The 25298-nt window shown below is 38.2% G+C and overlaps 1 protein-coding gene across 2 annotated transcripts in view; it reads left to right on the top strand.

The window, feature by feature from the left end:
* Window positions 1–25298, top strand: part of LOC106090063 (ecdysone-induced protein 74EF) — a 230804-nt gene that overhangs the window by 188698 nt on the left and 16808 nt on the right. For both annotated transcript variants that reach the window (XM_059360390.1, XM_059360389.1), the window contains 2 exons: window positions 23498–23959; window positions 24099–24305. In XM_059360390.1, the coding sequence (XP_059216373.1) occupies window positions 23498–23959; window positions 24099–24305 (669 nt within the window). The remainder of the gene's footprint in view (window positions 1–23497; window positions 23960–24098; window positions 24306–25298) is intronic.

The following is a 25298-nucleotide window of genomic DNA, read 5'->3' as shown; positions in this document are numbered from 1 at the left end:
CGGTGGGTTATTTTAAGCCTCCTTAAATCTGATCTAAGTATGGTACAGATCGGACTTTATTCAGATATAGCTGCCATATAGACCGATCTGCCGATAAAGGGCCTGAAGCCCATAAAAGCTTTATTTTTTAACCGATTTCGCCGAAATTTTAAACAGTGAGTAGTTTAAGGCTTCCCGACAACTGACACAAATATGGTTCAGATCGGACTATATTTAGATATATCTGCCATATAGACCGATCTGGCGATAAAGGGTCCGAAGCCCATAAAAGCTTTATTTTTTAACCGATTTCGCTGAAATTTGAAACAGTGAGCAGTTTTAGGTGTCCCAATATGGGACCCAAATATATTTCAGATCGGACTATATTTAGATATAGCTGCCATATAGACCGATCTGCCGATAAAGGGTCTGAAGCCCATAAAAGCCCTATTTATTACCCGATTTCGCTGAAATTTTAAACAGTGGGTAGTTTAAGGTCTCCCGACGTCCGCCCCAAATATGATCTGTATCGGACTATATTTAGATATAGCTGGCATATAGACCGATCTCTCAATTTAAGGTTTTAGGCCCATTAAAGGCGCATTTATTGTCCGATGTCGCTGAAATTTTGGTACAGTGAGTTGTGTTAGGCCCTTCGACATCCTTCTTCAACTTGGCCCAGATCGGTTAAGATTTGAATATAGCTCCCATATAGACCGATCTCTCGATTTAAGGTTTTGGGCCCATTAAAGCGCATTTATTGTACGATGTCGCCGAAATTTTGGTACAGTGAGTTGTGTTAGGCCCTTCGACATCCTGGGCCAATTTGACCCAGATCAGTTAAGATTTGGATATAGCTTCCATATAGACCGATCTCTCGATTTAAAATTTTGGGGCCATAAAAGGCACATTTATTGTCCGATTTCGCCGATATTTAGGACAGTGAGTTGTGTTAGTCTCTTCGACATTTTTCTGCCACTTGGCCCAAATCGGCCCAGATTTGGATATAGCTGCCATATAGACCGATATCTCGATTTAAAGTCTTGGCCCCATAAAAGGCGTATTTATAATCCTATTTCACTGAAATTTGGCACAGTGACTTATCTTTTCGACATCCGTGTCGTATATGGTTCAGATCGGTTTATTTTTAGATATAGCTACTGAAAAGACCAGTATTTTGTTATACACATTTGGACAATGATTAGTATTTGGTCCAAATCGGACTATATATCGATATAGTTGCTATGGGGCATAAAGTTTGCATTTTTCACCGGATTTTGACAAAAGTTGGTTTACCCGGCCGAACTTAAAGCCTTTTTACTTGTTAGTTCTGGAATTATTGGTTTTCTGATAAAACAATCTCGCAAATGTACCATTTTCCTTTGGCTTATTTTTTTAACGGCATGATGGTGATTCCTAATTACTTTTGAGCTTAGCACCCTTGCCTTCAAAAGATAATGTCTAAACCGAAATGCAAACAAGTGCACTTTGGGCATATTTTTACGCCTCCAACTCTTGTTTGCTCGAAGTTAATAAATGCATGTTTTTTTTGGTTTTTTTGAAGGGAGAGGGGGATTTGGCCTTAGTTAATGTGAAATTTATTGCTTGACTAATTGACCGCTAACCATGGCAGAGCGGTAGACGTGCAAAACACACACACACACACTCACGCACATATGATGTCTTGTTCATGCGGTTTGGCTTGTTAAATTTAAATTGATTTTTATAGAAATAATTTTGCCCAAAAATGTTTTTTTGTTAATTTTGTTATTTTGTTTACTCATAACACGCAAATGAGTTGATTTTCGTTTGTGTTTTCCCATTTGGTTCTGGCTTTTATTTATTTTTTTTATGTTTTAATATAACTTTGTTGGTTGTTTTTGTTGTTTATTGGGATGATTATAAAAATAGAAAAATAAATAACAATAAAAATACTACCTGTGGTTCCTCTTCCTTGGTGATTAAGCGCTGAAGACATTTTTGTCTTGTTGTTCTTGCTGCCATAGTGAATGTGATGAGAGAATTATTAGGCATGTGCACACTCATGCACATGCCCACCCATACAGTCAGCTGCCATGGGGGGATTTGTTTTAGCGGAAATTAAGATTCCAGAATATCTGATTCAATACACCAATGGGAAAAAAATCAATTTTATCCAAATTAAGGATATGATTGCCCATATCAGTTTTTCAATAAATTGTTGTAAATGACCTTTGGCGATTTATTATTATATAAGTGTGTTTATATAAATAAAAGAAATAATTTTCCAGAATAAATGAAATTGCATCATGGGTTTAATGCAATCCCAGCTAAATTTGTTATTAATATTGATTTTACAATTTTTTTGTTATACCTTCGACCATCAGCTGCTGCACTTAAGCAAACCAAAAAACAGAAAACTCCATTTCAACAAACATTTCCATCGCACATCTCGGTGTTCCGCTAAATTATAATTAAAAGACAATTAAATGTTCGAAAGGTTAATGATATGTGACAGAGTGCATTAAGTAGCGCTCTTTTTTAGATGTTAGCGAACTAAGCTTAAGCGGGGTTTTGTAAAAATTAAAAGTTGCATTTGATTTTATTCACCATCCAAAAACTGATGATTCAAATGAACCAAAGATAAAAAAAAATATGGAATGTGGCAACAGCGAATTACCTTGGCAAACTGTCCAACCTCTCAAATCCTGTATTAGCTTTATGGGATTATAATATTTGTCTGTCTTTGGATTCCATAGGTGAATTAGATACGTGATGAGTTTGATTATCTTTATACTTCGACGGTATCCTTCCATCGCCAATCTATTCAAAACTTGATGTAGCTCCCATAGAAACCTGTGTAACGATTTGACTTCATGAGTGTTCCAGTACAAAATTCCTCTTCGGTTCAAAAACGTAAATAAGTCACCATTTAGACTGTTAGACTCTTAGGAAGCCAAACCAAATTCTGTTTATTAGGTCGATAACAAAGAGGAGACCTAGATGTATTATGTAAAGAAAAAAAATAAATAAAAACTAGTGAAAATTGGCTAACTTAACCAAATTCGGCACACAATGTCCGTGCCGAATTTGGGTGCATAAAGCTTTTATGTGCTTCAAACCCTTTATCGGCAGATCAGTCTATATGGCAGCTATATCTAAATATAGTCTGATCTGTACCATATTTGGGTCGGACATCAGGAGACCTAAACCTACCCACCGTTTCAAATTTCACCAAAATCGGGTAATAAATAGAGCTTTTATGGTCTTCAGACCCTTTATCGGGAGATCGGTCTATATGGCAGCTATATCTAAATATGGACCGATCTAATCCATATTTATGTCAGATGTCGGGAAGCTCAAAATAACTCACTGTGGCAAATTTCAGCGAAATCGGTTAAAAAACAAAGCTTTTATGGTCTTCAGACCCTTTATCGGAAAATCGGTCTATATAGCAGCTATATCCAAATATGGTCCGATTTGGCCCGTGCATCAAAAAGACGTATCTGTGCCAAATTCAGCTGTATATCTAAATTTTTGAAGGCTGTAGGGTGATTACAACAGACGGCCAGACACACGGACACTGGGAATTTCGCTGAAATTTGATACAGTGGGCTATTTCAAGCTTCTTGACATCTGACCTAAAAATGCTTCATATCGGACTATATTTAGATATAGCTGCCATATAGACCGATCTCCATATAAAGGGTCTGAAGCCCATAACAGCTTTAAAAGCGTGCTAAGGAGGCATGCTGGAACCCACCATCATAGATTCTGCTAAAAATTTATACAAACTTAATTTAGTTGAAGGGCACAATTTTATTTTACATACCAAAATCTGTCAAATCAGCAAAAATTGACTTCTAGAAACCAAATGAGGATAATCGAGAAACCGGTATACATGGGAGCTATATCAGGTCATAGACTGATTTGGACCATACTTGGCACATTTAGTGAAAGTCAAAAACAGAACACCGCATGCAAAATTTCAGCCAAGTCGGACAAAAATTGCGGCTAGTAAGGGCCCAAGAAGTTAAATCGGGAGATCGGTTTATATGGGAGCTATATCAGGTTATGGACTGATTTGAACCGTACTCGGCACAGTTTTTGGAAGTCATAAAAAAACAGTATGTGCAAAATTGTAGCTGAATTGGATAAAAATTGCGTTTAGTAAGGGCTCAAGAAGTCACCGTACTTGTCATGGCTATTAGTAGTCATGCAAATATACCACCCCCAGAGACCCAGGACATACGGACGGACATGGCTTAATCGACTTAATCGATGTAATGACGATAAAGAATATTTGTACTTTACGTGGTCTTTGACGAATATTTCGGAATGACGAGGTTAGTGTAACTCCTATGGTGGAGGTTATAAAAATTAAGGGGAATTTGAGTAAAGTAAACATGCTTTTAAAACTGAATGTATGGGAAAATGAATTTCTTATTGCCTTTTAACGTATAAAGATAAGAAACCAGACATTTTAATGAACCTTTACAAGATTTTAAATAAATTGTTTGAACAACTTAAAAACGTTGCACAAATAGTCATAAACATTTATCGATCAGCGCTGTGCGAACAAGTCCAGATAGCAAATGGATCAAAATAAACAATAATCTGGTGTCAACGATCAGTTATCTTGTTTTATTTATCAATTCCAGTAGTCGACGATACAAAGAAATGTATTTTCATTGCCCTCAATTGGAAAATCTTTTTATAGTTTTTGTTTAAAATATTTTTGAATTAAGTTTTATAGTTTTCATAAATGAAATTGGTGTGCGGATTGCTTTAATTTCCATAAATTATAATTGCTGCAGCCGAAGGTTATTAGCATACCAGTGACACAGAGCTTCAACATGATCGTCAATAGGCTTGAAACGTTACTCTTCTAATAAACGAGTCTTGGATTGATGGGCCTTATGCCTTTAAAATGCATCGGAAAAATTTTGTTGGTCAATTTTTCAATTTTATTCATAGTTAATACGATTGCATTAGAAATAAATGGGTATTTAAGAAATGGTGTGCCATAGTTTTCAAATAATCTATTGTTATGTAAGATATTTTTTGATGGGCTTTTGAACTTGAACTTGATGTTATTGTTTGGAAATGTGGAATATGGAAACTTTTAGTAAGGTATGACGGGTGATGGTGAAAATGCACCGGTACCAATGTGAGAGATTTGTTTGTAGAACCTCAAGGACCTACAAGGACTTTATAAAAATATTCTATAATTTCCAAAAAATATGACTGTCTTCCTTAACAGCATATCTTAGTCATTGGCGTAGCTAGGGAGGGGGGTTGTTGGTGCTGGGGACACACATAAAAGTTTTCAGCCAAAAATATCAAAAACAAAACATACATACAAGGTGGGGAGCAGGCCAAGATTGAAGAGAGATTAAACCAATGCACTTCATATTCTTATTTGAGAAGCGTTTTCATTTTGGAGTAAAACCCCAATAAATCAAACAGGTTATGAGTACCGATTTTGATGAAATTTAACAGAGGCTTTTAGTTGGGTAATAAAACATGTCATAACTAATTTCGTGCAAATCGCTTGAAAATTGTAGCAACCATTATTATAAGTGAAAATCGAGCGATGTATATGCATAATAGGTATATCTAAATCTAAACCGAAATTGATGGGATGAAAAATGCAAGCTCTATTGATTGATTACAAAAAACAAGTAAGAGCGTGCTAAATTCGGCCGGGCCGAATCTTATATACCCTCCACCATGGATCGCATTTGTCGAGTTCTATTATGCGGTATCTCTTTTTAGGCAAACAAAGAATATTGAATAAGAACTGATATGCTATTGGAGCTATATCAAGTGATAGTCCGATTCGGACCATAAATGAATGCTGAACATTGTAGAAGATATTGTATCATATTTCAGTTCATTCGGATTGCGCCTTGTAGGGGCTCAAGAAGCAAACTCGGGAGATAGGTTTAAATGGGAGCTGTATCAAGTTATTGATCAATTCAGACCATATTAGGCACGCATGTTGAAGGTGCCAAATCGGATGAGAATTGCGCCCTCTAGAGGCTCAATAAGTCAAGATCCCATATCGGTTTATATGGCAGCTATGTCAGGTTATGTACCGATTTGCACCATACTTAGCACAGTTATGGGAATCACAACAAAACACCGCATGCAAAATTTCAGCCAAATTGGATGAGAATTGCGCCCTCTAGAGGCTCTAGAAGTCAAGGCCCAAGATCGGTTTATATGGCAGCTATATCAAAACATGGAACGATTTAAATCATACTTAGCTCAGTTGTTGAAAGTTTTACCAAAACACCACGTGCAAAATTTCAGTCAAATCGGATGAGAATTGCGCCCTCTAGAGGCTCAAGAAGTCATGACCCAAGATCGGTTTATATGGCAGCTATATCAAAACATGGATCGATTTGGCCTATTTACAATCCCAACCGACCTACACTAATAAAAAGTATTTGTGCAAAATTTCAAGCGACTAGCTTTACTCCTTCGAAAGTTAGCGTGCTTTTGACAGACAGACAGGCGGACAGACGCACGGACAGACGGATGGACATGGCTAGATCGACTTAAAATGACATGACGATCAAGAATATACATACTTTATGGGGTCTCACACGCATATTTCGAGGTGGTACAAACAGAATAATGAAATTAGTATACCCCCATCCTATGGTGGAGGGTTTAAAAATAAAAACAGCAAACGATATAGAAAGGATACGCAACAGACGGATATAAGTTTTTATTATATAGTTACTATCACAGCCACAGTAGTGGTGTAGGGTACCATATATGTTTTTATAATAAATATCACATACTCAACTGGACTCCCTAGAAATCACTACGATTGCCAAAATATTGGATATTTTTGTTCGTTTCTCTTTCGAGACGAACAAAGAGAAAACGAAAGCCAGAGATAGCAACACTCACCAACCATTATGGGAAGCGTTTCGTCTTTGGTTAGAAGACTTTTCAACCATATTAAGTGTGATGGCTTCAAGGGCAGTGCGTTGGTATGTTGTATTTGAATCGTATTTATTGCGAAAACGCCTCTATGATACAAATTGCACATAAACCACGCTCGACAACCCTGTCTATTAGCTTTACTTTTCCCAATGCATGTATTTTTGTGTAATGACAGACTTTTTTCTGTGACAATTACACTACTTCCATGGTGCACATGATTCTGTGCATCTGTTGGAAGTTGTATTGATGGCTTCGAACGCTAAGACAACGGCAACGGCTCTCGCCACTGCTAAGTCGGGCGGTGCCGACTTACATTTACCCTATAAGCGCCAATTGGGAGCTATATTTAGTGCTGAACTAATTTTGATGGACCTCGGCGAAGGTTTTCGAGCAAATATATTCGAATTGTAATAACTATGGCTTTATAAGTGCAAACAGGATTTATTTGTATATGGAAGTTGAAAATTAATCTGATTTAATTTTTATAACATTTTACAAAAATTTCCATAGTTGTAAGAGAGTTATATATGCCAATTTTCATTACAATCGGTTGACAACTGACAACATTATTGCAGGTTACTCAAAATCGGTCAAACACAAACCGATTTCGAACAAACTCCTAAGGCATTGTAGTAGTCCTCTATGAAAACGTTGTGCAAAATTTTGTGAAGATTGGTCAATAAATGCGCTTGCAGTAGCTCCAAAAGTGAAAATCGGGCAATATATGCATATGGGGAGCTGCATCCAAATCTGAACCAATTTTTATGAAATTCATCAGTAATGTGGAGAGTCATAAGAAAATCCTTCCTGTCAAATTTTGAGAGAATCGGTTAACAAATGACCACACTATTGCAATATTGCTCAAAATCGGACGAACATATATATGAGGACTGTATAGAAATCTGAACCGATTTCGACCAAACTGCTTGCAGTGGCTCTAGCAGAGAAAATCAGGTGATATCTTTATATATATATATGGGAGCTATATCCAAATCTGAACAGATATATATGAAATTCACCAGTAATTTCGAGAGTCATAAGAAAATTCTCCCCGCCAAATTTCGATAGGATCGGTTAACACTTGACCACAGTATTGCAATATTAGTCCAAATCGGACGAAAATTAATATGGAAGCTATATCCAAATCTGAACCGATTTTTTCCAATTCCAATAGGCTTTTTCTCTTGGCTAACGCCTGTATTAAATTTGAAGATGATTGGATGAAAATTGCCACCTTTAATTTCTTCACAAATTAAAGGTGGACAGACAGAAGGACAGGTATACTTATCACAAGGTCTAGTTCTCTTTCTTCTGGGTGTTACAAACAAATGCTCTAAGTACCACAGCACTGGTGTAGGGTATTAAAACACTTAAAATTTGGTGTTAAATTTCTGGGGGTGGCTAACATTTTTTCTGAGGGTGGTGATAAGCCCACCACAAGTATGACGAACTTGCTCCATAAAGGGAGCTTACCAAGGATCACGTTAGCAGATGCGGTATATGGCTATCGGGTGAATGTAGTCCTTGGAGAACGGCAGCCTCCCATTGCACCTAAAGAAATTGATCTCCCCCGGTAAACCAGAGTGGTTCTGGCTCAATTATGTTGCGGCAGATGCAGACGCCTCAACTCCTACAGAGCAAGGATTGGATGGCGACGTGCAAGATGTATGTCCCAATTGTAATCAGGGACCGCACTATACACCTCACATGTTTAACTGCCCGGCCAGACCCATTCGACTCAAACCCAGATCCCTGTGAACGTACCCCATCTGAGTAGCAAAGTTCCTGGGTCTTGAGACTCAACAGATTCAAGCAGACGAAAGATGCACCACCGCTGTGGTACAGGGTATTATAGATTTGTGCATTTGTCTGCAACGCTAAGAAGGAGAGCTAGACCCATCGATAAGCATACGGATCGGCTTAGCCATGTCCTGATTCGACTTAGCCATGTCCGTCTGTGCGTCCATGTATTCTTGTAATCAAAGTGCAGGTCGTATTTGTTGTCCAATCATCACGAAATTTTGCATAAGTGTCTTTTTTGGTCCAAGGACGAACGCTATTGATTTTGAAAAATATCGGTTCAGATTTCGATATAGCTCCCATATATATCTTTCATCCGATATGCACTTTTAAAGCAGTAGGAGCTACGATTTTGGTGCGATCTCTACCAAATTTGGCGTGAAATGTTTCGTGCAACGTCCCAATATATGTGCAAAATTTCATCTAAATTGGTTCAGATTTAGATATAGCACCTTTTAAAGCTGTAGAAAGCACAATTTTAGCCCTATCCTTATAAAATTTGGCACAAAGTGTTTTTTTTTTAACGACCCAAAATGCTTGCTAAATTTTATTGAAATTGGTTCAGATTTAGATATAGCTCTCATATATATCTTTTATCGGATTTGCGCTTTTAAAGCTGTAGGAGCCACAATTTTGATGCGATCTCTACCAAATTTGGCATGAAACGTTTCGTGTGATGTCCCAATATGTGTGCAAAATTTTATCATAATCGGATCTGGTTTATATATAGCTTCCATGTATATCTTTCATCCGATATGCCCTTTTAAAGCCGTAGAAGCCACAACTTTGGTCCGATCTTTACAAAATTTGGCATGGACCGTTTTATATTACGTTCTCATATGTGTGGAAAGTTTCATAAAAATCGGTCCAGATTTAGATATGGCTCCCATATATATTTTTCATCCGATATGGCCTTTTAAGGCTGTAGAAGCCACAATTTTGGTCCGATCTTCACAAAATTTGGCATGGGCCGTTTTATTCAACGTCCTCATATGTGTGCACAGTTTCAAAAAAATCGGTCCAGATTTAGATATGGCTCCCATATATATTTTTCATCCGATATGGCCTTTAAAGGCTGAGATGGTTAAATTGATTCTATTCAATATTTCAATAGGTATGCAAAATTAAAGTCTGACTAAATTTGGATATAAGTGCTATCTATTAAAAGTATTACGTATACTCGGTGGTGTAGGGTATAATATAGTCGGCTCCGCCCGACTTTTGCCTTTCCTTACTGGTTTTTTACAGATAAATGTAATTGCTTACAAATGCGACATTGTAAATGTGGGTCAATCAACTTCTGCTTCTATCCTCATTGCACACATCTATTTAATCTTGTTTCTCTGCTAAATTGGCCAGATTTGTTATGGCTCATTTGAAGGCCTGCCCGTCTTTTTTTTCTATTCATTTGCAGAAAATAGTTCAGATTTTGTTGTGTAGCCGTCAGTGCACAAAAGCCATTGTCGTATGACTTTTAATGGCAATTATTGCATAAATTCCTTTATACACTTTTTTTCGGCCACTCAACGCTAGATGACTGGATGGCATAAAAAACCCTATGCTCCTTTTTTGCGACTTGGCACTTCAAAAACCCCACAAACGTTCGCACAATTAACCCACAAAAAAAGTGCTCATAAAATAATTGTTATCACGATTACACTTTTGACCACAAAACAAGTGATACACTTTAACAATGATCACAAAAAAGAAAAAGAAAAATATAGATCAATATCATTGAACTTTTTCTTTTTTGTATCTTTTTGCCACATTTCGAACAGATAGTTGGACAGTCATGGCAGTGGTGATTGTTTACCTGATGGCAGCACTTAACAAGACCACGGCAAGCCTCCCCCGTACCATAGGCATTTCCTCTGGGTGAATAGAGCAAACAAAGTTATTTGCCAAATATTTGCCATTCAAAATACATTATCAAGCAAAAAAAAATGAACAACATAAAGTGTTACAAACTACACCACCAACACTGCTAAAAGCATCACCTCACCCATACAACTGTTAGCCTTTGTTGAGCCATATCAGGTTTCACGAATACACTGAGGAGACTGGTTAACGGTTTTCTGTTTATTTTGGCCTCTGCTTTGCATTATTTCAGGACTAATAGCAGGTCAATATACCTAATGTGCTGCAGCGGCCACAAGCCCTATACAGCTGGAAATGTTGATCATTATTGTTATTGAAGTCTTGTTTCAGCGGCAACTAGCCATGAGCAGAAATGTATTTTTGTTTTCGGGGAGGAGGTTTACCAAGGTACCCTTACTACTTAACAATCGCGAATTGCCATAGAATTGCATAATCGTCATACTGTGGCCAATTTCAGCCAGACAATACCAGAGACTGACCAACGAACCCTCAGTAATCACAGCACGCAAGACGCAAAAGAAATAACGAAAAAGAATAACAGCCACATTAATTTGACAAAAATCATAACCAAAAAACTCACGGCTTCAGAGTTGTATATTAAGAGCCAGCACAAGAAGAGTTGCGCTGATTCACACACACACACATCATTTCTTTCGCATCATAACCTGTCCAGTGCTCAAGCACGCACGCACGCACGCACTCGCACACACTCGCACACACTCACAGCAAACAAGCCCCAAATATGTGGCCACTGAACTATAAAACATTAAGGCATGCGCAATAATCACGCATACACCACCGCTACTCCAATGGGAATTTAACACACACTGCCATAGCCCAGAGTAGTATTAGTGTTTGATTGCATTTCATAGACGGTTAAATGTACTCTCTTCCGTCTGTCGCTGGTGGCGGTGTTTGTTTGTTTTGTTTTCGGCTTTCATAAATTTGTTTTTAATTTATTGCTTTATTATTAGCGTTAAGCACCAGCACCAGCGCCAGCAACGCCACCAAAACCGGCCTGAAGCTTGGCTCTTTCTTTTGCTCTCGCTCTCGGCATCTTTCTCCATTGACTTCATTCATCCGCGTCCGCACAGTCCCATTGCGCCATTGGCTCAGTTCGACGTCAAAACTTTTGCGCATGCTCTCTTACACCAAAACCCTAAATAGCCGAAAAAAAAACAAAACGTAAAACGCAAAACAAAAACAAATCAAGTACCAACAACAACAACAGACCAACTATCGTCTACAAAAGCCCCAGCAAAGTAAAAAACACATGGCAAGCATTTTATTCATTGACCTACTATCCAAAAACTTTGTATGTGGGGATATGATGTAACCGGCTGAACCGCAAAAGCATACATAACCGTTTTTTTATTCGGGCCATGTTTTTACAAATTTCAAGTCCAAGCTAAAATCATTTTATTCCGTTCGTTTTTATTATTATTATTTATTTATTTATTTGTTTGGTTGTTTTTTTTTCTGGCCAGTGCGGATTTTTTTTATTTGTTTTGCTCTTCTGGTATGGGCGCGAAAGACACTTTGGGGGGGGCAAACAGCAGCGGCGGTGGAGGTGGAGTAGTGGCTACGGAGTTAGCGCTACGGATATCTGCAATAAATAAAAACCGTTGTTTTCTGAAGGGTGCACAATCAAAAATTTCAATTTCGGGCCATTTATGCATGGCAACATCCGTTTGTTTTGCTTGAAAATCTACATAAATGCACCATAAAATTCTAAGGTCGGAAAATTTATAACATTTTGATTTAGTTTTGCATTGAGGATGTTTTCGTAATAACGAAACGAAATTATTTTTTTATTTTTTTTAATTGGACTAATGGTTTCAATTTCGAAATGATTTGGAAAAGATTGATGGAAATTTTATATATTTCGGAGGTTTTTATGGGGTGGGAAATTAATCAAAATATTAGTGAGAAATAACCCCAAAAGCTAGTTTCGTTTTCAATGTTACCCACAAAACAATGGTTCCAATCCATATGGGCTTTTTTCACTCCAATAAGCATTAGAGAGTCGAAAAATAGGTTTCGGAAATTGTCGTAGGATTATCGCAGATAGCAATTACGAGTTATACCAAACAAACTAGTTGTGGCAATGGTTTTCCCATGAAGGGACTTTATTTTTGAAGCCGATTCCAGGGCCATATTACTTTAAATTGAAGTTTTACATGGGGAAAAAGGCATCACTAATGCCCACGACATTAACCGACAGACCCTCGTTTCCCTTGGCTGATTTCGATGAAAATGTTTTTACCCTACATCACCACTGTGGTACAGGGTATTATAAATTTGTGCATTTTTTTGCAACGCTAAGAAGGAGAAGAGCTAGACCCATTGATAAGTATACCGGTCGACTCAGAATCACTTTCTGATTCGACTTAGCCATGTCCGTCTGCCCGTCTGTGAGTCCATGTATTCTTGTAATCAAAGTGCAGGTCGTATTTGTTGTCCAATCATGACGAAATTTTTGCACATATCACTTTTTTGGCTCATGTGCGAACGCTATTGATTTTAAAAAAAATCGGTTCAGATTAAGATATAGCTCCCATATATATGTATCGCCCGATTTGCACTTAAATTGCCGTAGTAGCTACAATTTTCAACCGATCTGCACAAAATTTGTCATGGATTGTTTTGTTACCGATCTTGACATATCTGGTAGATTTCATCAAAATCGGTTCAGATTAAGATATAGCTCCCATATATATGTATCGCCCAATTTGCTTTTAAATGGCCGTAGTAACTAAAATTTTCAACCGATATGCACAAAATTTGGCACGGATTGTTTTGTTACCGATCTTAACATATCTCCAAATTTTCACTTAAATCGGTTCAGATTTAGATGTAGCTCCCATATATATGTATCGCCCGATTTGCACAAAAATGGCCATAGTAGCTAAAATTTTCAATCGATCTGCACAAAATTTGGCACGGATTGTTTTGTTACCGATCTTAACATATCTCCAAATTTTCACTTAAATCGGTTCAGATTTAGATATAACTCCCATATATATGTATCGCCCGATTTGCACAAAAATGGCCGGAGTAGCTAAAATTTTCAACCGATCTGCACAAATTTTGGCACGGATTGTCTTGTTACCGATCTTAACATTTCCGCAAAATTTCACCCAAATCGGTTCAGATTAAGATATAGCTCCCATATATATGTATCGCCCGATTTGCACTTAAACGGCCGTAGTAGCTAACATTTTCAACCGATCTGCACAAAATTTGGCACGGATTATTTTGTTACCGATCTTAACATATCTCCAAATTTTCATTCAAATCGGTCCAGATTTAGATATAGCTACCATATATATGTGTCGCCCGATTTGTTCTTAACTGACCGTAGTAGCTACAATATTCAACCGATCTGCATAAGATTTGGCATGGATTGTTTTGTTACTGATCTTAACATATCTGCAGATTTTCATCCAAATCGGTTAAAATTTGGATGTAGCACCCATACATAATTATCGCCAGATTTGCACTTATATGGCCGTAGTAGCAACAATTTTCAAACGATCTCTTTAATAGTCGGTTCAGATTTAGATATAGCTCTCATATATAGATATATATTTATATAATGCCCGATTTTTTAAAATTGTAGTATAGGTGTAGGGTATTAAATAGTCGGCTCCGCCCGACTTTGGCCTTTCCTTAATTTTTGCAATCGGATATTTTGCGGCTGCAAACCTTAATCTACTGTCCGTTGCTATTACAAATAGAAACGAGGAAAGCATTGTACAAAGTTTTGGTCAATAAATGCGATTGCAGTGGTTCTAGGAATGAAAATCGGTCGATATATATGTATGGCAGCTATATCTAAATCTGAACCGATTTCTATGAAATTCATTAGTAATTTCAGAAAAATCCTTCCTACTAAATTTCAAGAGAATCGGTTAACAAAAGACCATTTTATTGCATTATTACTGAAAATCGGACGAACATATATATGGGAGCTATACCTAATTTGAACCGATTTCTATAAAATTCACCAGTAATTTCGAGAGTAAAGAAAAAATCCTTCCTACTAAATTTCAAGAAAATCCGTTGAAAAATTACCATTTTATTGCCTTACTACTGCAAATCGGACGAACATATATATGGGAGCTATATCTAAATCGGAACCGATTTCTATGAAATTCTCCAGTAATGTCGAGGGTCATGCAAAAATCCTTCCTGCCAAATTTCGAGAGAATCGGTTAAAAAATTACCATTTTATTGCATTATTACTGAAAATCGGACGAACATATGTATGGGAGCTATAGCCAAATCTGAACCGATTTTTTTCAATTTCAGTAGGCGTCGTCTCTGGGCCGAAAAACATGTCCGTACCAAATTTGAAGACGATCGGATGAAAATTGCGACCTGTAGTTTGTACACAAATTAACCTGGACAGACGGACAGACAGGCGGACAGACAGACAGAGGGACATAGCTAAATCGAATCAGAAAGTATATCTGAGCCGATCGGTATACTTATCAATGGGTCTATCTCCCTTCCTTTTTCTTTTCCTTTTGGGACCTCGGTTTACTGCCGAGTTCAATGGTGTTCTGCAAAGCGACATCACTTTGTGAAGGGACTTAAACCGACTGAAGACCAAATGTCGCCAGCATAAGAACGCAGATAAGCACAGCTGAAATCTTTTTGCTATGTTCTCGCAAGGATGCGTACCCATGATTTTGGCGTCAAGGGGGGGCACGCAAATCTCTGCGCTCCGTCGGCCTTTAGTGAGTTTGCTAGTTATTATACCAAATTTCAGCAAGGGACACATAGCACTAGGAGCTCATTTATGAAAATCAGTGCGGCAAGTGAAATCATTTATAGGGCATGTGGGAAAGATGATGAGACGTTGGAGCATTTCCTTTGGATACACAATACCAGACATGAACCAACTTAGGGGAGTGGTATTGAAAACATTTAAGGATTTTGTAAGTAGCACGGAATTCCTAACTTAAAATTTTCTTTTTAGAGCTTACTTTAAAGTTTTTAGAGCGCACAACAAGCCGATTACTGGCTTAGGTGTATGTCCATAGTGGCATGGGGCGGATTAATATCTGCGCCCTCTTTTCAACCTAACCGAATCTAGGTTATGTGGGAGCTATATCTGCGATATTTGGTCGGAGTCTTATGGGTCATCATCATCATCATCGTTGCCGTGTCCGAATGGCGTGCAGCAGGGCGACATCGGTTTAGGGAGACATTTTTTCATGGCATATATATATAAACTTTAAATTCAGAGACCAGGCCTCGTGGATGCCAAACAAGAAATGATATCTGACCTCGTTGTCGCCGCCTTTTCCCGCTGGGATGTTAGTGATTTTAAGTGGACTTTACATTTCAAATTATAGCCCAATTACTCTATAGGTTAAATGGATGGATCGGTTTATATTAGATTTAAGACATACGCACGACGGACGGACGGACTAGATTGACTTGGCATGTAAGACAATAAAGAGTATTTTTACGTTATGAAGTCGCAATTCATTATTAGGAAGTATTGCGATATGAATCCTCTCTATCCTATGTTGAGTAGTTCCTACAGCACATGAGTCTTACTTTCATATCAAATTTAAATTCCTGAAAGAAATTTTCCGACTAAATTTTACTACTGAAGTAATTTTAGCTCCCAAACGATATACGATATTTGATTCTTTGCAAACATTTCAATTTCTTCAATTGGCGACCCATGAATAAATTCTCCTTAGTTTTGTCACTCTGACCAAAGTTGCTACACCCCTGTTTGGGAGCTTTGGAATTATGACACTGTGTGTCTAATGCCAAAATGTAATGACATAAATGTGGGCAAAACTGTTGGCCATTTTGTTGGTATTAAAAGCAGTTGCAATTGCCGTTGCTGCTGGTGTACTGCGTTTAAGGTTAATTGTTTACAAACAATTTCAAGGATATTGAGTTTTTTTTTTTTTTTGTTTGGCTTTGCAGTTTTTGTGTAGCTATTGACACTCTTTTAACAATCCCCAATTCAAACCGCATTTCTAAGAAATCATGACTAACACGTGACAGTATTTATATTATTGTAGCCTAACAATAAGCAAACAACAATCACACAAATCTGCAAATTTAAACAAAAACAAAAGGCGATAGTTATCTTACATCTAAGCAAATAAACTTCAACGAACGTACGAACAAACGGCTATAACTGAAACTATCAAATTTAGGTACCTGCGAGTATTTATTATGAAATTGAATAAAAACTGAAACTGTTCACAATGGCCAAACACTAAACAGTTATAAACAAAATCAAACGTGTGTGGCATACGCAAAAATGAAATGTAAAAAAGCGCAAGCGTGCGCTGCTGGCTCATGGATGATTAACAAATGCCGTTTTTATTTCACTGCTGTCCCATGGGCCGTCCGTCCATCCCTCCGCCTAGCTAGCTGTCACTGGATTTCATCGCTTTGCCTGCTGCGATTCGATGGAAACGGACCAAATGTCAAGTGGCTAAAGTGAGAGGTGGTGTTGGCAGTGAAGTTGGGTAATTTCCATTCGAAACTGGTTGGCAATTCATGTTTCCCTGCGGACCATATCATTTTCGTTTATTGTTGTATTTTCAAAAATCACCGGAAAGAAATTTCAAATGTAAATCTCTTTACATCTGCAGATGTATGAGCATACACATGTACATATGTGTGTGTGTGTGTTTAGATGCCTCAGAATAGCCTGCAATTTGCATTAGTTGAAGAAAATGCATTATTGTTGTTGTTGCGTTTGCTGTAGGCACAATTTTTACTCTGCCCAGAAAAACTTGGACGAGCAGCAAATGTATGCAATGAACCTAAGTAGCACAGACACTGCCACCAACACCCGCGCCAACCAAAAACAATTCAAATAGCAAATAGACAAAAGCAACAGCAACACCACCAACAACAACAACATCATCAGTATAACGACATGCAATAATGCAACCAGCCAGCAAAGCATAAATTGTAAACGACTTTACACAGTACAATACCACCACCTCAAATACACACACACACACTCACACACATACCATGCCGCCAACGAGCCTTGACCTGATTTCTCTTCCTCTCTCGCGGCCAATTGTTTGTTGTTATTGTACGAGCACACAGTGCACAGGCAAACACACTCAGGCCAACACTTATGGTAAACATATTTAGTGTTGCTGTTGCTGCTGCTGCTGCTGATGTCGTTCGGAAAAATGGGGGATCGTTTACTCGTTAGTGGTCGCAGTGACAGGGAGGCTCGTTATAAACAGCCACTTACATAGTTCCTCCACCACTCTTACTCTCAAACACACACACACACGCATACACATGCTCTTATAAACGTGAGACTATTAAACCGCCGCATTCAGTTGCTTGTGGATGAACGTTGATGCCTTTTGCACTATCGCTGCAATCGCAAGCATCCGCTGTGCCCCCACACGCATACACTCACACACTCAATTTACTGCTTTATTGGTTATTGAGGGTTTCGCATAGTAGTGGGATTTATTCCAGGCATACCAATTGAAAAGAGTAGGTATGCGTGAAGATATGGAGGACTCAGTGTTGCCAGAGGACTCAATATATTTTGAATTCTGCAAAATTCTATGCAATCAATGTAATTATGGACTTTAAATTCAATAAATTTATTAGATTTTAAGAATAATATGACATGCAAGGTGAACCAGGACCCAAGAGTGGGGGGGTGGGGTAATTTAATGATTTTTTTTTTTTTTTTAAAGTCTACATCATTTGCTCATTTGTGGGTCTACATCAAAATTATTTTTTAATGCCAAAATTTCAATTAAATTTTTTCCATTTAGCAACACTATATAGAAAATTTTTAATCTTTTTTTGCTTTTCTATTCTAAATAGAAACAAAAACAAAACCCATTGTTCTAAACTGGACACAATTTCAATAACAGAATGAAATTTTTCTGTGTAAAGATAAAACTGCAAAGACATTCTTTCCCAAGAAACTTTTTATGTATTGAATAGATACTTAGCTCATAGTGTGGGCGCCCCGTTAGCCGAGTTGGTAGCGGTCTTGGATTACTAGTGCAGGGGTTGTGCGTTCGATTGCCGCCAGAAGCCTTGATCTGTCGCTACTGTGGTATCACAATGGACTTAAAATTGTCTAAGTGAGTCTGTAAGGAACTGCCACTCTTACCCAGCTTATAGTAAATACAAGACTAGTAGGATATGACAAAATATTGCTCAGACCTGGGCGCCTTTAATTTTCATGACATCTTTTCAAATGACAACATTTTCCAAAAAATTTTTCATGGGACAAATTTCAATAAATATTTTTAAGGACAACATTTTAATGAAATTTTCTTTAAAGACAGAATTGCAATGTAATTTTTTCAAAAGAAAAAAACTTTGAGATTGTTTTGAACAAAAAATTATTAAAGTTTTCTTTCAAGCTAAAATCTTCATGGAATTTTTTTCCAATGAAATATTTCAATGAAAATTGTTCGGTTTCCATGTTTACAAAAAATTCCAAGCTCTCTTAGAAAGGAAATGTGTCAAAATCCTATTAGTCAACAGACCTTTTTCTATGCGAGCAAGTTTTTATACCCTCCACCATCGGATGGGGGTATACCAATTTCGTCATTCTGTTTCTAACACCTCGAAATATGTGTCTGAGACCCCATAAAGCTTAAGTCGATCTAGCCATGGCCGTCCGTCTGTCCGTCCGTCCGTCCGTCTGGCTGTTGAATGCACGCTAACTTTCGAAGGAGTAAAGCTAGCCGCTTGAAATTTTACACAAATACTTTTTATTAGCGTAGGTCGGTTGGGATTGTAAATAGGCCAAATCGGTTCAAGTTTTGATATAGCTGCCATATAAACCGATCTGGGGTCTTGTCTTCTTGAGCCCCTAGAGGGCGCTATTCTCGTCCGATTTGATTGAAATTTTACACGTGGTGTTTTGGTATTACTTCCAACAACTGTTCGAAGTATGGTCCTAATGCGTCCATAACCTAATATAGCTGCCATATAAACCGATCTCTCTATTTTACTTCTTGAGCCTCTAGAGGGCGCATTTCCTATCAGATTGGGCTGAAATTTGGCATGACTTGTTTTGTTATGATAACCAACAACTGTGCCAAGTATGGTTTAAATCGGTTCATAATCTGATATAGCTGCCATATTAACCGATCTTGACTACTTGAGCCTCTAGAGGGCGCTATTCTCGTCCGATGTGAATGAAATTTTGCACGTAGTGTTTTTAACTTCCAATAACTGCTCTTAGTATAGTTTAAATCGGTACATGTTTTGATATAGCTGCCATATAAATCGATCTGGGGTCTTCATTTCTTGAGCCACTAGAGGGTGTAATTATTATCCGATTTAGCTGAAATTTTGCATGAGGTGTTTTGTTATGACTTCCAACAATTGCTTGCCTAAAAAGAGATATCGACAAATGCAATCCATGGTGATAAGATTCGACCCGGCTGAACTTAGCACGCTCTTACTTGTTTCTCCTTATTTTATATCATTTTATGTAAATTTTTGTAATTTTTTATTATTATTTTATTCTATTTTATGAAATTTTGTTGTATTTGATTTTGTATTATTTTATTTTTGATCATTTTATTTTTAATTTTTATTTTGTTTGAATTTGAATATGCATAGTACTTTTCCCGAATCTTAAAATTACAGTTTGCCCAAATAACTACTCAACGGCAACACTGCAGGCCTGTAAAAACATCATTAACTTGTACTTATCCAGATGTATGCATGTATGTGTGTGTGAGTAAAATTCGCTTGAAATATTCAGAGATGTGTATGTTGCTGGGTTCACAAACGGCCTAAAAACACGAATGTGCAACCTGGCTGCTTTGCTGCCAGGCTGACAGTTTTTGGTTTTTTTTTGATGAGTTGCCTGGCTGGTTGGGCTGACTGGCTCACAGTCTATTCATGCAAGCAGACATCTCTGTCTGTCCGTCCGTCTCTTATACATCTGCCAAAGAAATCAGTGAAAATGCACTTTTACTTTTACACGCTCGCCCAGCAGTTTTCCCTCGTCTCAAAATTTTGCACTTCGCCACGCCAGGCTGGCGTTGCATGTGGTGAAAAGCAAAAGTAAACTTGGTTGTTGTTTCTATCTTTCATTTTGGTGTAACTAACTAACAACCAGCAAACAAAACTCAACATAAAAAAAAATCGCAAACATAAACCAAAAAAGAAATTCTCCAAGTGAAATGAAAATGAAATCGAAATTAGTCATGTCGAGTTAGCTTGGAAACGCTTTGTGTTTTTCAAATGCATCAAATGTTGTTGTTGTTGTTGATGATGTTGTTGATGATGTTGTTGGGACATAAAAGAAAACCACAGAAATAAATTACAATGTGTGGTGCTGCGGCATCATAAAATGCAAAAAGAAATTGTTTTAGGACCATTCGCGTTGCAACAAAGAAATCTTTATTTCGGCCAAGATAGGATTTCCTTTGCTGCAATTGTGCTTTAAAATATAAGTTGAAGTACTTTGGGGTTTTAAAAATTCAATATCAATAGTAATCACAACAAATTTAAGAAAAACGAAAGACGCGTCAAGTGTAGTTAGGGTGATCTTGGGATATCCACCACCATAGATATAGTTCTAATCCTGCCTAACCTTCAAACAGCAAATTCACATCAATCTCATACCATTGAGTACTGATAGGGGACCTTCGTTTTATTGCCGTGGTAATAATGAGGGACCTTCTTTTTATTGCCGTGTCCGAACGTCTTGCCGCAGAGCGACCCCACTTTGTCAAGTAGTTCACACGGCTGATTTCCATCGTAGCTCAGATCGGTTCGAATCCCAGGTTTCGAATCCCATCGAGATTATCAAGAAAATATTTTGAGATATTTAATATTTAAAAATTTAGTATTTAAATATCTCAAAATTTTTTCCTGATAATCTTGCCGGGATTGTTCAACATCAAGGTGAAAATGCTAATCTCTGAGCTACGGTGGAAATGTGCCCTCGATACGCCCCTTTCACAAAAATTCAACAAAAACTGAAGGATATTGGACTATCAGACTGGAATTCCATCCACTTCAGTCTAAACCATCTTCGCCCAATTAACTCCCTGTCCCAAATTTCGGCGACATCGGACAATAAATGCGTCTTTATGGGCCAAAAACCTTATATCGAGAGATCGGTCTATATGGCAGCTATATCCAAATCTGGACCGATCTTTCCCATATTCGAGGAAAATATCGAGAAGCCCAACCTAAATCCCTGCCCCTAATTTCGGCGACATCTGACAATAAATGCGCCTTTTATGGGCCAAAAACTTTATATCGGGAGATCGGTCTATATGGCAGCTATATCCAAATCTGAGCCGATATTTTCCATATTCCAGGAAGATATCGAGAGGCCCCACTTAACTCCCTGTCCCAAATTTCGGCGACATCTGACAATAAATGCGCCTTTTATGGGCCAAAAACTTTATATCGGGAGATCGGTCTATATGGCAGCTATATCCAAATCTGAGCCGATATTTTCCATATTCCAGGAAGATATCGAGAGGCCCCACTTAACTCCCTGTCCCAAATTTCGGCGACATCGGACAATAAATGCCCCTTTTATGGTCCCAAAACCATTATATTGGGAGATCGGTCTATATGGCAGCTATACCCAAATCTGGACCGATCTGAGCCAATTGGAAGAAGGATGTCGAAGGGCCCAACCTAACCCTCTGTCCCAAATTTCAGCGACATCGGACAATAAATGCGACTTTTATGGGCCAAAAACCTTATATTTAGAGATCGGTGTATATGGCAGCTATATCCAAATCTGAACCGATCTTTCCCATATTCCAGGACTATGTCGATGGGCCCAACTTAACTTTTTGTCCCAAATTTCGGTGACATCGGACAATAAATGCGCCTTTTATTGGCCCAAAACCTTATATTGGGAAATCGGTCTATATGGCAGCTATATCCAAATCTGAACCGATCTGGGCCAATTTGAAGAGGAATGTCGAAGGACCAAACACAACTTCCTGTCCCAAATTTCGGCGACATCGGACAATAAATGTGCCTTTTATGGTCCCAAAACCTTATATTGAGAGATCGGTATATATGGCAGCTATATCCAAATCTGAGCTGATATTTCCCATAATATAGCAAAATGTCGAGGAAGAAGGAAGGATTGAAGAAGGATGTCGACTGGCCTAACACAACTCACTGTCCCAAATTTGAGCAAAATCGGAGAATTAATGTGGCTTTTATGGGCCTAAGACCCTAAATCGGCGGATCGGTCTATATGGGGCTATATCAAGATGTAGCCCATCTTCGAACATAACCTGCTTATAGCCAAAAGAAGAATCTGTGCAAAGTATCAGCTCAATATCTCAATTTTTAAAGACTGTAGCGTGGAGGCCACCGTAGCGCAGAGGTTAGCATGTCCGCCTATGGCGCTGAACGCCTGGCTTCGAATCCTGGCGAGACTATCAGAAAAAATTTTTTGTAAGGTACTATGCCATATAAAACTTCTCTCGAAAGAGGTGTCCCTCTGCGGCACGCCGTTCGGTCTCGGCTATAAAAAGGTGGTCCCTGATCATTGAGCTTAAAACTTGAATCGGACTGCACTCATTGATATGTGAGAAGTTTGCCCTTGCTCCTTAGTGGAATGTTCATGGGCAAAAATTTGCTTTTTTTTCTTATTTGATGTGATTTCAATAGACAGACGGACGGATTCGGCAAGATCGTCTTAGATTTTTACGCTGATCAAGAATATATATACTCTATAGGGTCGGAAATGGATATTTCGATGTGTTGCAAACGTAATGGCAAAATGAAATTTAATTTTCTACATATCTAGAATTAGGTTATTTGCCATATGTATATAATAAAAAAGACAAAAAAATTTTATTACATAATAAATGTCACTAATGCCTTTTTTTGTTTACCTTTGCAGATACTGAAATTCCTATTATAAAACAATCAACAAGTCCGGGACCTCATCTACACACGCACCTGCCACCACATCATCATGCGCAACAAGCGGCACATCAACAGCACCAGCAGCAGCAACAACAACAACAACAGCCTTCATTAACGCCACAACATTCGAACGCAAATCAATCAACGTTTACAGGATCAACCACTGTCATTAATATTAAGACCGAGCAAAATGTTCTAACATCGCCCACACAACACCAACAACAGCAGCAGCAACAGCAGCAACAACAACAGCAATCGCTCGGTGCTGGTGGAGGTGGCGGAGTTAATTTACAACAACACGGCGGCAATCTGACAGGACCTAGCAGCAATAATCTACAGTCATTGAATATACCACACCGGCCACTGTTGCACAACCTGCTGAGCGGTGGTTCACTCCACAGCACACATCACAGGAGTTATGGTGCGGGTACAACAGGTAATGAAAGCAAAGCTACAATTCACCTAACAACAACATTTGCTCTTGAAGACTATGATCATAGTGGTTTTCTATTCATTAATGAAAATACTTTTTTTTCCTCTCCCTCTCTCTCGTTGGCTTTTATGTTGCATTCCAGGCTCATTTCCTCCCAGTCCGGCCGATAGTGGGGTGTCCGATGTGGATAGCTCAAGCTCAGGTGGCCAGCCGTGTAGTGATGAACTTAAGGCACGTCTCGGTTTACCACCCCACTGTACGACGCACCCATCACATCTGGCGAATGGCACATTTCTGCATCCCAATCTATATCAGAATTCTCAAATAAGAAATATTTGGAATCGTGGAAGTAAGTACACAAGCTCTTCATGTTTTTTAAACATCATCATTGCAAACTAAAAAAACAAAGTCTAGAAAGAATATTCGATTGATTCGATTGTGGATATATTCGAATGTATTCTTGCTTAGGACGTCAAAGATGCAGTGTATGATTCGTGACCAAATAAAGTAAAATTGCTCCATTGAGGCTCCATGAAAACGTTTGGAGAGGGGCCATTGGCGGCCAATGCCCATAGCATCACTTGAGCTGGAAAATTACTTGGAGTGGGTGTATGTAGGCGCAAATTGCGCTTAGCTTAGTAAAAACGATCATTTTGGAAGTTTACGAATTGCTTCATTGGGAAATTGTTCTCCTCAGAGAACATCATGTTCGGAAATGCACCATGTCCGTGAAATCACAGCAATTCCTTTGCTCTTTCGAGTCTAACTTTTTTTGCTTTGGAGCAAGATCGTGTGCATTTGAAACATGTAAGGCTTTATCTTGAGCTTGTTATTCAATAAATGCAGGTATGTTGCATCCTTTCACGGGATATTTGCAGATCTTTTGCCATTGCCTCTATGGCTTCAATCAGATGTTTTTTCAGTTTTGGTTTTTGAAACACCACCATGGCGTTTAGTAATGCTAGCAGTTTCATTATTACGATTTCTGGTGTGATACACAAACATTTGGTTCACTTTAAAGTGTTTTAGTACCCCGGTTGTCACTTTCCAGCCAAATACAACACAATCACAGTATTACGATTGAACTCCATCACAAGTTTATTTCCTTTTAAATCAACTCAGAAGCTGTTAAAAGACAAAAATTATGCTGATGTCTCTTCTAGTTTGGCAGATATACTAGTGTGAACTTGGTAACATTTCGTGTCAATTACCCTGTTTACCTCTTACGTCATGTCGTTCATACAAATTACAAATTTTGCCCATGAACATTCCACTAAGGAACAGGCAAGGCAAACTCCTCACTTATCAATGAGTGCATTCAAGCTTAAGCTCAATGATAAGG

Source organism: Stomoxys calcitrans, chromosome 1 (genome assembly GCF_963082655.1).
Source record: "Stomoxys calcitrans chromosome 1, idStoCalc2.1, whole genome shotgun sequence".
In the NCBI taxonomy this organism is placed as follows: Eukaryota; Metazoa; Arthropoda; class Insecta; order Diptera; family Muscidae; genus Stomoxys; species Stomoxys calcitrans.
Note: the sequence above shows the minus strand (reverse complement) of the source record. Positions and strands in the feature narration are given on the sequence as shown.